This window comes from Melozone crissalis, unplaced genomic scaffold, assembly GCF_028551555.1.
Source record: "Melozone crissalis strain CALT ecotype California unplaced genomic scaffold, PUWL_Pcris_2 ptg000242l_1, whole genome shotgun sequence".
Taxonomy (NCBI): Eukaryota; Metazoa; Chordata; class Aves; order Passeriformes; family Passerellidae; genus Melozone; species Melozone crissalis.
In genome coordinates this window covers 1-14,647 of record NW_026536001.1, presented here as the reverse complement: position 1 = coordinate 14,647, position 14,647 = coordinate 1, and the positions used below count along the sequence as shown (strand labels likewise).

At 67.6% G+C, this 14,647-nt stretch overlaps 3 protein-coding genes across 3 annotated transcripts; 1 reads left to right on the top strand and 2 right to left on the bottom strand.

Moving 5' to 3' along the window:
- Positions 1-585: 585 nt before the first annotated feature.
- LOC128949469 (lens fiber major intrinsic protein) lies at positions 586-2,799 on the bottom strand. Its single transcript, XM_054294329.1, has 4 exons — positions 2,440-2,799; positions 1,543-1,707; positions 1,377-1,457; positions 586-801 (listed from the first exon to the last, which is right to left on the bottom strand). The coding sequence occupies exons 1-4, from the start codon at positions 2,797-2,799 to the stop codon at positions 586-588; spliced, it is 822 nt and encodes a 273-aa protein (XP_054150304.1).
- A 928-nt stretch (positions 2,800-3,727) lies between these two features.
- LOC128949474 (aquaporin-2-like) lies at positions 3,728-5,996 on the bottom strand. The gene is made up of 5 exons (XM_054294335.1): positions 5,985-5,996; positions 4,898-5,218; positions 4,509-4,661; positions 4,353-4,433; positions 3,728-3,931 (listed from the first exon to the last, which is right to left on the bottom strand). Exons 1-5 carry the CDS (start codon positions 5,994-5,996, stop codon positions 3,728-3,730), a joined length of 771 nt encoding a protein of 256 aa, XP_054150310.1.
- A 4,263-nt stretch (positions 5,997-10,259) lies between these two features.
- Positions 10,260-14,308, top strand: RBMS2 (RNA binding motif single stranded interacting protein 2; the record flags this gene model as incomplete). Its single annotated transcript, XM_054294323.1, is given in 7 exon segments — positions 10,260-10,348; positions 11,623-11,771; positions 11,874-11,932; positions 12,649-12,740; positions 12,822-12,953; positions 12,955-12,980; positions 14,229-14,308. Coding segments are annotated over 7 exon segments (604 nt in total), but the record flags the coding sequence as incomplete, so codon positions are not given.
- Positions 14,309-14,647: the final 339 nt, after the last annotated feature.

The following is a 14,647-nucleotide window of genomic DNA, read 5'->3' as shown; positions in this document are numbered from 1 at the left end:
CGAGTGGCCCCGTGGCCCCTCTGGTCCCCCCCCTTTCGCCCACCCCCGCCGCCCACCACGGGCACAAACCGGCGGCTCGGTGCCTCGGGGAGCCCCCAATCCCCCCGCCCTCGCCCCCCAGCCCGCAGCGCTGAGGGGTGGAAGACGGGAGGGGCTCATTGAGGGGAAGGGACGCTGTGGCGGTGTTGCCCTTTTAAGAACGACGCTGGCTGGGCGGGGCCTGCCCGGGGCGCGGGAACGGGCGGCCCCTCCCGCCACCCGCCGGGCGGGCTCCGGTGTCCCCCCCCAATCCTCGGTCCCTCCCGGTTCCCGGTGCCGGGCACGGCCGCGAGCGGTTACCAAAATAAAAGAGCAGGTTTAATTCACCGAACACAGAAGTCCCGCCGCGGCGAGGCGGGGCGGGGCGGCCCCGGCCCGGTACGGGCGGCCCCGGGCAGCCCGGTTGGCCGGTTCCCGGCAGCAGCGGGGCCCCGCCGCCGGCCGCCCGCCGCGCCGCGCCGCACACACACGCACCACACGCACCGCGGCGGCCCCGTCACAGCAAAGCAGCGGCGGGCGCGGGGCCGCGCCCCGGGACGGGCCCCGTTACAGCCCCTGCGTCTTCAGCTCCAGCGGCTCTGCCGGCGGCTCGGGCGGCGGCTCGGCGGTGGCGGCGGCGGCGGCGGTGACGGCCGTGGGGGCGGGCGGCTCTCCCTTGAGGGCGGCCAGGCGCTCGGCCAAGCTGCGCGGCCGCGGGCACAGCGCGAACTCGTAGAGCACCGCGCCCAGCGCCGCGCCCAGCAGCGGGCCCGCCCAGTACACCTGCGGGGGGGCGGCGTGGGCACCGGCACCGGGGGACCCCCGGCTCCCCGCCCTCCGGTAGGGACACGGTACCCACCCCGCTGATGCCCGAGCACCGGCCCATTCGGAGCCACCGATCTGCCGGTGAACGGGGAACGGCAGCGTGTCCCCCTTAGCGGGATGTCCCCGGTGGGGCAGGACCCGACTCCCGCTCCCCGGGGTGTCCCCGCGTGTCTCCCGCTTCCCGGGATATCCCCGGTGGGGGCAAGACCCGACTCCCGCTCCCCGGAATGTCCGTGGTGGGCAGGACCCATCTCCCGTACCCCGGAATGTCCCCGGTGGGGCAGGACGCGTCTCCCGCTCCCCGAGATGTCCCCGCGTGTCTCCCGTTTCCCGGGATGTCCCGGTGGGGCAGGACGCGTCTCCGTTCCCCAGGATGTCGCGGGGGTACCCAGCACCCTGAGGCGCTGCTGTCACCGTGGTGGCACCGGCAGGCCCCGCCATCAGCGGGGACACAGCAGCTGGGCCAGGACAAGCGGGGAGGCCCTGAGGGGGTCCCGGAGCGGGTTTGGGGGTCCCCGTCCCCCCGCACTTACCCAGTGGTTGGCGAAGTTGCGGGTGATGACGGCGGGGGCGAAGGAGCGAGCGGGGTTCATGCTGGCGCCCGTGTAGTGGATCTGCGGGGGGATCGGGCACTGGGGGGCTGCACAGCTGCCCCCCAACCCCTCCCCAGCCCCCGGGGGTCCCCGAGGCCGCCCTTACCCCGAAGAGGTGGCCGAGGGCGAGGGAGAAGCCGACGGGCACGGCGGCCATGGCCGGGCGCCCGTCGTGACGGTCGTCGAAGCTGGCGAAGACGCAGAGGACGAACTGGGCGGTCAGGAGCAGCTCCACCACCGTGCCCTGGCCCGGGCCCACGCCGGGGTGCAGCTGTGTGGGGAAGCGGCTCAGCACCCCTAAGAGTTGCTCCCCCATTGCCCCCCAGCACCCCAAATCCTCCCTTGTTATCCTTCCACACCCCAAATTTCCAGTGTACCATAAACATCTCCTCATGTCCAAATTCTTCTGGGATGCCCAGCCCCACATCAATCCAAACCCCAAAACATCTTCTGGACCCCCCAATCCACCCTCAAACACCTCTGAACGCTAGAACCCCCATTACAGCCCCATGGTACCCCAAACCACCTCCTGCACCCCCCCCCCGCCAATTCCCCCAAACCACTTCCTGGACCCCCCCAATCCCCCCAACCCCTCATTACAGCTCCCAAAGTACCTCAGGCCCCCAAATCCCCATTACAGCCTCAAAGTACCTCAGACCCCCCCAAACACCTCCTGAACCCCCTCAATTCCCCCAAATCCCCTTCTGGACCCCCCCAATTCCCCCATGGTACCCCAGATCCCAAAACAACCCCTGGACGCCCCCAATCTTTCCAAACCCTCATTACAGCCCCAAAGTACCTCAGACCCCCAAACCCTCCTGGACCCCCCCAATTCCCCCAAACCACCTCCTGGACCCCCCACAATTTCCTCAAACCACCTCCTGGACCCCCCAGTTCCCCCAAACACCTCCTGGAGCCCCCAAATCCTCATTACAGCCCCCACCCCACAATCCCCCAGCCCCACAGACACCCCCAACCCCCCGATCCCCCCCCCCGTGCTCACCGCGCTGAGGCCGAGGGTGCCACGGACGGGGCCGGGGGTCACCCCATAGAGCACCCCAGCTCCGGCCAGCATTCCCAGCACCTGGGCCAGCAGGTAACCCAGGGCACGGGGCAGGGAGAGCTGCGAGGCCATCAGGAAGGCCAGCGTGATGGCCGGGTTGACGTGACCCCCGCTGACATTGCCCAACGCCTGCACCAGCGTGCTCTGGGCCAGCCCGAAGGCCAAGGCGGACCCCACAACGCTGGGGGGGCCCGGGGCCCAGCGCAGGGAGGCCCCCAGCCCCAGCAGGGCGTAGAGGAGGCTGCCCAGGAACTCGGCCAGCACGGCCCTCCAGAAGGCGGACGAGCGCAGCTCCCGCATGGCCTGGCCCCGCTGCCGCCCTCCACGGCCCCGCTCCCCTCCCCGGGGGCCGCCCGTGCCCACCTTTATAAGCCCCCCCCGGGCCGGCCCCGGGGGTGGGATCCCACCTCAGCCACCCCCCCCGCACCGTTAACCGATTCACTGCCCGGGGCACGGGACAGGTGACAGGCGGTGAGGAACCCCCCCCCGGGCATCCCCCCCATAATGGGGACCCCCCCTAAGCTGTGCCGCCCCCATCCCTGGGTTTTTTTTGGGGTGGGGGCTGTGACTCATTGATGCCCTCAGTGGGGTTTGAGGGATCCCCTTGCTGGGGGCCAGCACTGCCACACCTCCCACCCCCCTAAAGGTTTTTGGGGACACTTTGGGGCAACCCCCGCTGGGAGGGGCGCTGGGTGGGGGCTGCGGGGTGGGGTGGGGGCTGCGGGGTGTCCCCCCCCCTTCAGTGCTGTTGTCTGCGGGAGGGTTTGGTTTATTCAGCCCGGCTTAGCGGGCGCTGAGTCCCCGGCCGGGGGGATTAAAGCCCGGCCCGGCCATTGGTGCCCGGCGGAATCTGCCGGGGCTGCAGAGGACACCACAAAGGGCTTTGCTGTGCTCAGCTCCCCGGCACGGGACGGGGCTGACGGGGGGTCCCGGCCCCCGCCCTCACCGGGGGGATGCGGGGAGGGAGAACCCGCGGGGAGGGCCGGCCCCGCCGGTGTCACAGTGCCGCAGCCCCCGGTATCGCGGTATCGCAGCCCCCCGGTGTCGCGGTGCCGTTATCGAGACCCCCTCCCCGGTCCCCTCACAGCATCGCTCCGCACCCACCTGCGACCCCAATACACTTTTAATCCCCCCTAACCCACGCGCATAAAAGGGGAGGGGGCACCGAGCCGCCCACCCTGTGGGTGCCCCATGGAAGGATCGGGGGGCTGCGGTGGAATTGGGGTGCTCAGGCAGTGCCCTGCTCGCCTGGGGAGGGTGGTGGGGGGCACTGGGACACCGAGGAGGGGGACAGGCTGGGGGTCTCCACCAGAGCCACGTCCCGGCAGGCGAGGCAGGCGCTGAGCTTCTCCCGGGACGCTCCCGGTGCCAGGATGAACTCGTAGGAGAGCCCGGCCAGCACCGCGCCCAGCACCGGGCCCAGCCAGTACACCTGGAGGGGGACAGAGCTTTGGGGGGGTCCCAGGGATGGGGGGGACACGGGACCCCACCCCAGAGATGGGGACTGAGCAGAGGAGTCTGCCCCAGGGGAGGGGGTGTCACTTGTTTGGGGTAGGGGGATTGGGGAGGGGGCACATCCTGAGGGGATGGGGCTTGTCCCAAGGATGGCAACAGGGGGGACACAGTGGTCTTGTGATGGTGACACCATGACGACCCTTGGGGACACCATGAGGACCCAAATTTGGGATACAGCTGGTGTCCCAGGGAAGGGAAGGGAAGGGAAGGGAAGGGAAGGGAAGGGATCAGGAACCGCCATTCTGGAGTGAGGATGGGACCCCAGCGGTCACACCCTGCAGCTGGGGACCCCCCCTTACTTGGGGACTCTGGGGGACCCCAGGGTGCCCCCAACTCACCCAATGATCATCCCAGAGCCCGGTGACGATGGCCGGCCCCAGCGAGCGCGCGGGGTTCATGCTGCCCCCTGAGAACGGCCCCTGTGGGTGATGGGGGGGTCAGGGGCTGGTGGGGTGGGGACCCCCTGGGTGGGTGGGACATGGGGGGGTCCTTACTGCAGCCAGGGCACCGGCGGTCACAGCACTGCCCAGGGCCAGCCCAGCCTGTGGGGCGGCGTGTTCAGAGGTGGCAAAGGCAGCCAGTGCCAGCTGGAAGGTGGCAAAGGTCTCCCATGCCAGCGCTGTCCCCGCTGTCCCTGCCACGCTCACCTGCAGGAGGGAGGGACACCTGTCCAACCTGTCCAGTGCCAGGGGACAGGGACAGAAATGGGGTACCTTGGGGATGGGACCCCTCAGTCCCTGGGCACCGCAGTGGGGGGTACCAGGGCAAAGGGGTGCCATGGAAATAGGATACCCCAGTTTTTGGGTACCCACGGGGATGGGGTATCTCAGAGATGGGGTACCACAGTGGGCACAAGGACGGGGACAGGGATGGGGACACTCACCCTGGTGACGAGGCCGGTGCCATCCTGCAGCGCTGCCCGGGCAGCAGCAGAGGCCAGCGTGGCCCCCGTGCACTGGGCCAGGACCCCCACGGCCCCGCGCAGGGCGCTCAGCTTGCGGGTGCACAGCAGGGCCAGCGTCAAGGCAGGGTTGGCCTGGGGACCCCCGAGGGTGCAGAGGAGCCCCCCGGCCACCAACCCCCCTGCCAGGGCCGGTGCCAGCTGCTCTGGGGATGCCGAAGCCCCCAAGACCACCCCCACGAAGATGAGGGTGGCCAGCAGCTCTGCCAGCACCCCCCGCCAGAAGCGGCCGCTGCGCAGCTCCTGGGGGGACAGCGGGGTTGGGGTCACCCCATGGGCACTGCCAGGAGGGGGTGGCACAAAGGGGGCAGGGGGGCTTTGGGGATGGGGTATTTTGGGGGTGGGGTGCTATGGCAACAGGATGTGCCAGTGATTGGGGAGTTTTGTGAGGGGACCCCCCCAATACCTGGGTACCACAGTGGGGGGGGTTCCTCGGTGGTGGGGTGCCCTGGCAATGGGGTGTCCCAGTTTTTGGGATGGGGTACCTCAGAGATGGGGTACCTTGGGGATGGGACCCCCAGCACATGGGTACCACAATGGGGGGGTCCCTTGGTGATGGGTGCCCTGGTGATGGGGTGCCCCAGTTTATGGGATGTGGTACCTAAAAGATGGGGTATCTTGGGGATGGCACCTCTCAATCTCTGGGCACTGCAGTGGGGGGTACTGGGGCAATGGGGTGCCATGGAAAGAGGATTCCCCAGTTTTTGGGTACCTACAGGGATGGGGTACTTCGGGGATGGGACCCCTCAGTCCCTGGGCACTGCAGTGACAGGATGTCCTGGCAATGGGGTCACAGGGATGAAGGGGGGACAGCAGCCCTGACAGGGCCAGAAGTCACAGTGAGGGACCCCCCTGTGCCAGGGCTATGAGCTGGGCACTGAAGTGACAGATTTGGGGAGTCTCCATGAGTTGGGGGCTGCTCACCCATCCCCCCCTGGCAGGGAGGGACTCTGGGGCTGTGGTTTTGGGGAGGGGGCTGGGGGGTTGGGGCAGCTCGCAGGGGTCTTACCTCGATGGCCATGGTGCAGCTGTGGCAGAGGGGAGTGCAGAGCAGGGGCACCTCCTGCCCCCTGGCACTGCCACCCCCGTCACTGTCCCTGTCACCCCCCAGCAGTGCCACCCCTTTGGCACAGGGCAGCCCTGAGGTGCTCAGGGTGCGGCAGGATTTTGGGAGGGGGTCCTTGGAGCATCCCTGGGTGCCATGGCAACCCCCGGGACACTTTGGGGTGTTGCCAGGACGACCAGAGATGAAAGGACACGGGATGAAAGGCTGAGGGGGATAACGGGGGGGGGGTCACACATCTGGGATGAGAGTGGGGACAGGGCTGGCCCTGGGAGGGTTGGACACCTGGGATGGGCACAGGGACCCTCGGGGAGGGGCTGAGGTGGGCACAGGGGACAGGGTGACACACCTGGGATGGGCACAGGGACAAGATCCTAGGGGGGGTGGCAGGGGACAGGGTGACACACCTGGGATGAGCACAGGGACAAGATCCTAGGGGGGGTGGCAGGGGACAGGGTGACACACCTGGGATGAGCACAGGGTCCTGGGGGGAACAAGGAGGTCACAGGGGACAGGGTGACACACCTGGGCAGGGGGGTGGCATTGTCACACAGCTGGGACAAGAGTAGGGACAGGGTCCCTGGTGGGGCAACAGGAAGGGTGGCACAAGTGGATCAAGATGGGGACAGGGCTGTCCCTGGCAGGGGGACCAGGGTGGGTCACACATTTGGGACAAGAATTGGGGACAGGGAGGTCCTGGGGAGGTCACACATGCCACAATTCAGGGACAGGGATATCCCGGGGGGGGTGACACACCTGCCACAATTCATGGACAGGGGTGTCCCAAGGGGGTCACACATCTGTGACAAGAACTGGGGACAGGGCTGTCCCTGGGGGAGTCACAAACCTGCCACAATTCATGGACAGGGGTGTCCCAAGGGGGTCACACATCTGGGACAAGAACTGGAGACAGGGCTGTCCCTGGGGGGGGTCACAAACCTGCCACAATTCAGGGACAAGGGTATCCCAAGGGTATCCCAAGGTGGGGGACCCCGCACAGGACAAGCCCGGGGCCGGGTCTGACCCCACCGTGGGAGGGCTCTGGGGCCGGAGGGGGGCCCAGCCCCGGTGCCCCCCCGGCCGCGGCTCTGCCGGCTCAGCAGCGGCCCCGGCCCCGCACGTGGGGTGAGTCAGCGGGCGAAGCCCTGGCTCAGCACGGGGGGGCCCCGGCGCTGCTGAGCCCGGCAAAGCCAGAACAATCCGCGGCCACAAAGGGATGGGACAGAGCTGGGACACGCGGGGGGACACCGGGGGGACAGCCCTGAGGGGGGGGGGGGGGGGGGGTTGGAGGGTTTATAGGAGGGGAATATGTGGGGGACACCGGGGGGACACACAGGGAGACACCAGGGGGACAGCCCTGGGGGGTGGGAGGGTTTATAGGAGGGGAATATGTGGGGGACACCGGGGGGACATACAGGGGGACACCGGGGGAAATACGGGATGTGGGGGTCCTAGGGGGAAAATGGGGGAGATATGTGGGGGACAGCCCTGGGGGGATGTGGGGGGGATTTGGGCAGAATAGCGGGGGATATGTGGGGGACACGGGGGGGACACCGGGGGACAGCCCTAGGGGGGTGTGTGTGGGGCGTTTATGGGAGGGGAATATGAGGGGACACCGGGTGTGGGGGGGTTTTAGGGGGAATATGGGGGGGATATGTGGGGGACACCGGGGGACACACAGGGGAACAGCTCTGGGTGGGGAGGGGGTTTTAAGGGGAATATGGGGGTGGACACATGGGGACATTTGGGGACAGCCCTGGAGGGGTGGGGGGTGTTCTGGGGGGAATATGGGGGGGATTATGTGGGGGACAGCCCTGGAGGAGTGAGGGGACACCGGGGGGACAGCTCTGGGGGGGGTTTATGGGGGCAACACCGGGGGACACACAGGGGGACATTGCGGGGACAGCCCTGGGGTGGTGTGTGAGGGTTTTAGGGGTAATATGGGGGGAACAAGCAGGGGGACAGCCCTGGTGGGGTTTATAGGAGGGGAATATGTGGGGGACACTGGTGGGACAGCCCTGGGGATGTGGGGGGTTTTGGGGGGAATATGGGGGGGATATGTGAGTGACACGCAGGGGAATATGAGGGAGGACAAAAGGGAGGGGAGATTGGGGGGAAACAACTGGGGGACATGTGGGGAACACCCTGTGGGGACAATCTGGGGACACTCTGCTGGCACATGTGGCCAGTCACGGTGGGGACACACAGAGGGGACATTTGGGGGGACACCGAGTGGGACAACGGGATGGAGGGGGTCCCCAGGACCCTGTGCCCCTCTTGTGCTGTCCCTGCCAAACCTGGCTGAGCTCGTGCCAGGGTGGGCACAGCAGGGCTGCGACCCCCATTGTGCCCCTGGCGTTCTGTGTCACCTCACAGACTCTCTGGGGACCACCAGAGGTGCCCCCAAGACCCCCCAGTCTTGTTTTGTAGACCCTCCAGGTGCCCCCAGTGCCCCCCTTCTGCCTCACAGACCCCCCAAAGTGGCCCCAGCGCCCCCAATCCTACCCTATGACCCCAATATGCCACAACCTGCCCCAAAGACCCCCCTCAGGATCCCCTACAGACACTCAGGTGCCCCCAGGATGCCCCAGAGACCCCCCAGGTTTCCTATGAGCCCCCCAATCCTGCCCATAGACCCCCTCAGGAGCCCCCAGGTGGCCTTTTCTGCCTCATAGACCCCCCCAAAGTGCCCCCAGCACCCCCAATCCTACCCTATAGACCCCAAAATGTCACAACCTGCCCCAAAGACCCCTCTTAGAATCCTCTACAGACACTCAGGTGCCCCCAGGATGCCCCAGAGCCCCCCCAGGTGCCCCCAGAATCCCCCCACCCTACTCTACACAACTCCCTGAACCCCTCAATCCTGCCCTGCAGACCCCCAGAGCCCGCCAGAAACCCCAATCTCGCCCCACAGACCCTCAAGACGCTCCCCAGACCCCTCAGGTGCTCCCCAGACCCCGCAGGTGCCCCCCAAATTCCGCCTTTCCCCACTCCAAAATGGCGGCCCCCAGAGCCGCCTCAGAAATGGGCGCGGCCTAAGGCAGTCACGTGACGGAGGAAAGGCACCAATATGGCGGCGGGCGGGGTGTGGTGTCCAACCACGTGACCAGCGCTTCCAAAATGGCCGCGCCCACGGGGAAGGCGGGGAGGCGGGGCCAAGGGGGTAATGGCGGCGGTAGGCGTGGCCTCCCTTAAAGGGACCGCGCTGCACCGGGTGGGGGGGGGTCCGTGACGTCCCCTCGGTGCGGGGGAGGGGTCGGGGGGTGCAGCCCCCCCGGGGGTTCGTGAGGGCGACCCCCTCTCCTCCCGGTTGAGTGAGAGGAGGCTTGCGTGATCCCCCTCGCCGTGTCCCCCCGGTGTCCCTCCGGTGTTTCCCCGGTGTCCCGGGCGGTCTAGGGGGGAAGGCGTCTCATTTGTGGGGAGGGGGGTGTCGTGAGGCTGACGGGGGTCACGGGGGGGGTGACAGGCGGTACCGGGGATGACACCGGGGGGGGGCGAGGGGCAGCACCGGGGGGTTCCGGGGAACACCGGGGGAGAACGGACCGGACCGGGGTTGACACTCGGGAAGGACGGGTAGCGCCCGGGGGGCTGACACCGAGGGGTAACGGGCAGGACCAAGGGGTGACGAGGAACACCGGAGGAGGACGGGGCAGCACCGGGGGGATGACAACGGGGGTAACGGGAGAGTACCGGGGGGTGACACAGACGGAGGGCACCGGGGGGTGACACCGGGGAGGGACGGGCAGGGTCAGGGGGTGACGCGGATCACCGGAGGAGAACGGGCAGCACCGGGATGTGACGGGGAACACCGGGGGAGAACGGGGCAGCACCGGGGGGGTGACACCGGGGGGTAAAAGGAGGCACCCTAAGTGACACCGGAGGGGAACGGGCAGCACCGGGGCTGACACCGGAGGAGCACGGGCAGGACCGGGGTGTGACGGGGACCACCGGAGGAGCACGGGCGGCACCGGGGAGTGACACCGGGGGGTAACGAGCAAGACCGGGGGTGACACCGGGGGGCTGACGGGAGGCACCGGGAGTGACACCGGAGGAGCACGAGCAGCACCGGGGGTGACACCGGAGGGGAACGGGGAGGACCGGGCTGTGCCGGGGCCCACCGGAGCAGCCCGGGCAGCGCCGGGCGGGGAGCGGCGCTAGGACCCGGCGCGGCGGGGCCCGCCCGGATTCCAGGCTGGCTCCCGGTGTGACGTCACGCCCGGTCCCGGCCCCTCGCGCTCGGGAAAATGCTGCTCTCGGTGCCGCCGCGCTCGGGGCTCCCCGCCTTCGCCTACAACAAGGGCGGCAAGAAGGTACCGGGAGGGCGGCGGGGCCCGCTGGGCCCGGCCCGGTCCGGTCCGGTATTGGGGGGGATCCGGTGGGGGCGGATCCGGGGCCGTCCCGGCGGGACAGGCCCGGGGAGGGGCGGCGGAGAGTGGGGGTGCTGGGAAAGGGGGAGCACCCCTAGAGGGTCACCCCTACCCCAACACCGGGAAGGGAGCGGGGACACCCCCCCGGTGAGCTCCGGTTTGCCCGGGGGGGGGTCCCGTGTGTTCGGCGCTATCGCCACCCCCGGTTCGTGCCTCAGTTTCCCCCGCATCCCGTGATGGAAGTGGCGGGGGGGGGAAGGGTCACCCCCATTGTGGCCTCCCCGCTCCCACCGGGGTCACCGAGGGGGGATTTGGGGGGTCCGGCATGGAATTTGGGGTGGGGGGGGGGACACCGGGATAGGGGGTCTGGAGGGGGGGAGGGGAAGATGGGGACCCCCTGAGTGAGGGGATGGGGGAGAGGGTCGGGGTTTGGGGGTCCTGGGGGAGATAATGCGGTCGGGGAGAGAGAATGGGGGGCAGGGGCAGACAATGGGGTTGGGGGGAAGTTATGGGGCCCAGGGAGAGATAATGGGGTCAGGGGAAAATGATGAGGTCCAGGGGGGAAGAGAATGGGGCTGGGGGGAAATGATGGGGCTGGGGGGAAAATAGGGGGTCCAAGGGGGAGATAATGGGGTCGGGGGGAAATGATGGGGTCCAGGGGTCTTGCTCTCCAGGGGGAAGATAATGGGGTCCAGGGGGGAGATAATGGGGTTTGGGGGGAAGTTATGGGGTCCAGGAGCCCTTCTCTCAAAAGGGAAGATAATGGGGTTGGGGGGAGATGATGGGGTCCAGGGGTCCTTCTCTCCAGGGAGGATTTTGGGGTCAAAATTATAAAAGGGGGAAATTAGAAGGTCCAGGGGGAGATAATGGGGCTGGGGGAGATAATGAGGTCGGGGGGAAATTGTGGAGACAAGGGTAAGATAATGGGGTTCAGGGGGGAGATAATGGGGTTCAGGGGGGAGATAATGGGGTCCAGGGGAGGGGTCCAGGGGTCCTTCTCTCCAGGAGGGAGATAATAGGGTTGGGGGCAATTTATGGGGTCGGGGGGAAATTATGGGGTCCAGGGGTCCTTCTCTCCATGGGTGAGACAGTGAGGTCCAGGCTGAGCCCCCTGGGATGGGCTGAACCCCACTTGGGATGTCTCAGTCTTTCCTTGGGGCGAGGGGAGGATTTGGGGGTCTACAGCAGAGCTGATCCCCCTTTCCCCCCCCCCCCAGCAGCCCTATGTGCCCCCGGCCCAGCCCCTGGGCCCCCCCAGCCCCAGCCCAGCCGGGGGGACCCCAGACCAGCTCAGCAAGACCAACCTCTACATCCGGGGGCTGCACCCCGGCACCACCGACCAGGACCTGGTCAAGCTCTGCCAGCCGTGAGTGGGGCGGGGGTCCCGCTGTGTCCCCCCCTTCCCAGAACCCTTCAGGGGGGGCTGGGGGTCCCACTGAGTCCTGACACCCCCTTTATCCCCTTCCAGCTATGGGAAGATTGTCTCCACCAAAGCCATCCTGGATAAAACAACCAACAAGTGCAAAGGTTTGGGGGGACACTGGGGCTGGGGTGGGGTGGGAGGGTGGGAGGGTTGGGGGGGCTGCAGGGGATGGGGCTCCATGGGGCTGGGGGGGTTTCACAGATCTGGGGGGCTGCAAGGGGTGGGCTCAGGATGATGGGGAGGGGTGGGGGGACAGGGATTTTGGGGGGGTTTCCAGAGCTGGGGGGCTGCAGGAGATGGGGGTGTGTGGGACTTGAGGGGGTTGCTCAGGCCTGGGGAGACTTCCATAGCTGGGGGGCTGCAGAGATCTGGGGGGGGCTGCAAGGGGTGGGGGTACATGGGGCTGGAGGGGCTCAGGATGATGGGGAGGGCTGGGGGGACAGGGATTTGGGGGGGCTGCTTAAGTCTGGGGGGACTTCCAGAGCTGGGGGAGTTTCAGAGATCCGGGGGGCTGCAAGGGATTGGGGTGCAAGGGGCTGGAGGGGCTCAGGATGGGGGGACGGGGATTAGGGGGGATTTCCAGAGCTGGGGGGCTGCACAAATCTAGGGGGCTGCGGGGAATGGAGGTGTTTGGGGCTGGGGGGCTCAGGATGATGGGGAGGGCTGGGGAGCACAGGGATTTGGGGGGCTTCCAGAGCTGGGCTGGGGGGGCTGTAGGGGGTGGGGGTGTGTGGGGCTGGGGTGGGGGGCTCAGGAGGATGGGAGGGGTGGGGTTGCTTTGTTTTGGGGAGGGTCTCTCTGACCTCTCCCCCCTCCCCAGGTTACGGTTTCGTGGACTTTGACAGCCCCACAGCCGCCCAAAAAGCCGTGACAGCCCTGAAAGCCAGCGGGGTTCAGGCACAAATGGCCAAGGTATTGAACCCCCAATCCCCACCCAGCGACCCCCAGAGCCCCCCCAGGAGCCCCCTACCCTGGGCTGACCCCTCCCCACAGCAACAGGAGCAGGACCCCACCAACCTGTACATCTCGAACCTGCCGCTGGGCGTGGACGAGCAGGAGCTGGAGGCGCTGCTGAAGCCCTTCGGGCAGGTGGTCTCCACCCGCATCCTGCGCGACCCCCACGGCCGCCAGCAGGGGCGTGGGATTCGCACGGTACGGGAGGGGGGGTGGGGTTTGGGGGGCTGCACAGCTTCGGGGGGCTTCAAGAGCTGGGGGGCTGCAGGGGTTGGGGGTGTGCGAGGTTGGGGGGACAGGGACTTGGGGGGGCTGCAGGGGATGGAGGGGATGCAGGAATGGGGGGGTAGATGGAGGGGCTCAGAACAATAAGGAGGGCTGGGGGGACAGGGATTTGGGGGGCTGCACAGGTTTGGGGGAGCTGTGAGGGATGGGGGTGTGTGGGGTTAGGGGGGACTCAGGGGGATGGGGAGGACTGGGGGGCTGCACACAGCTGGGGGGGCTGCAGGGGATGGAGGGGGGGCTGAGATGATGGGGAGGGTTGGGGGGACAAAGACTTGGGGGCTGCACAGATCTGGGGGGGCCTGAGGATGATGGGGAGAGCTGGGGGGACAGGGATTTGGGGGGTCTTCCAGAGCTGGGGGGCTGCAGGGGATGGGGGTGGCTCAGGAGGATGGGGAGGGCTGGGGGGAGAGGGGACTTGGGGAGCTGCACAGTTTGGGGGGCTGCACAAATCTGGGGGGGCTGCAGGGGTTGGGGGTGTGTGGGGCTAGGGGGGCTGAGGATGATGGGGAGGGCTGGGGGGACAGGGATTTTGGGGGGCTGCACAGATCTGGGGGGGGCTGTGAGGGGTTGGGGGTGTGTAGGACTGGGGGGGCTGCAGGGGAAGGGGGGGCTCAGGATGTTGGTGAGGGCTGGGGGTTATTTGGGGCTGGGGTTATTTGGGCTGGGAGGGGGCTCAGAACAATGGGAAGAGGCTGGGGGGACAGGATTTGGGGGCTGCACAGAGTTTGGGGGGGCTGCAGGGGATAGGGGTGTGTGGGGCTGGGGGGGCCCAGGAGGATGGGAAGGGCTGGGGGGAACAGGGATTTGGGGGGCAGCTTCCAGAAGTGGGGGCTGCAGGGGATGGGGGGTACATGGGGCTGGGGGACATGGATTTTGGGGGGGGCTTCAAGATCTGGGGGGAGCTTCAAGGATTGGGGGGCTCAGGAGGATGGGGAGGACTTGGGGGGACAGGGATTTGGGGGGGCTTCCAGAGCTGGGGGGCTGCAGGGTATGAGGGGGCACATAGGGCTGGGGGCTATATGGGGCTGGCGGACAGGGATTGCGGGGGGCTGCATGGAGCTGGGTGGAGCACAGAGATTTTGGGGGGCTGCACGGGGTTTTTGGGGGGCACACAGAGTTGGGGGCCCCCCCTGGCCCCCGGCCCAGCCCCGCTCCCCCCAGGATGGAATCCACGGAGAAGTGCGAGGCCGTCATCACCCACTTCAACGGGAAATTCATCAAAACCCCCCCGGGGGTGCCAGGTGGGCTTGGGGGCAAGAATTTGGGGGTGCTGGGGGGGGGTCAGGGAGGGATTTTTGGGGGTGCTGGGTTGCCAGGAGGGGATTTTGGGGGTGCTGGAGGGGCCAGGGAGGAGAATTTTTGGGGATTTTGGGGTTGCTGGAGGGGATTATTGGGGGTGCCAGGTGGGCTGGGTGGGGAAATTTGGGGTGCTGGAGGGTCAAGGAGGGGACTTTGGGGATTTTGGGGGTGCTGGAGGAGTCAGGGAAGGGAATTTGGGATTTTGGAGCGGCTGGGGATTTGGGGGGACTGGGGATTTGGGGGGTCCCAGGAGGGAATTTTGGGGATGCTGGGAGAGTCTG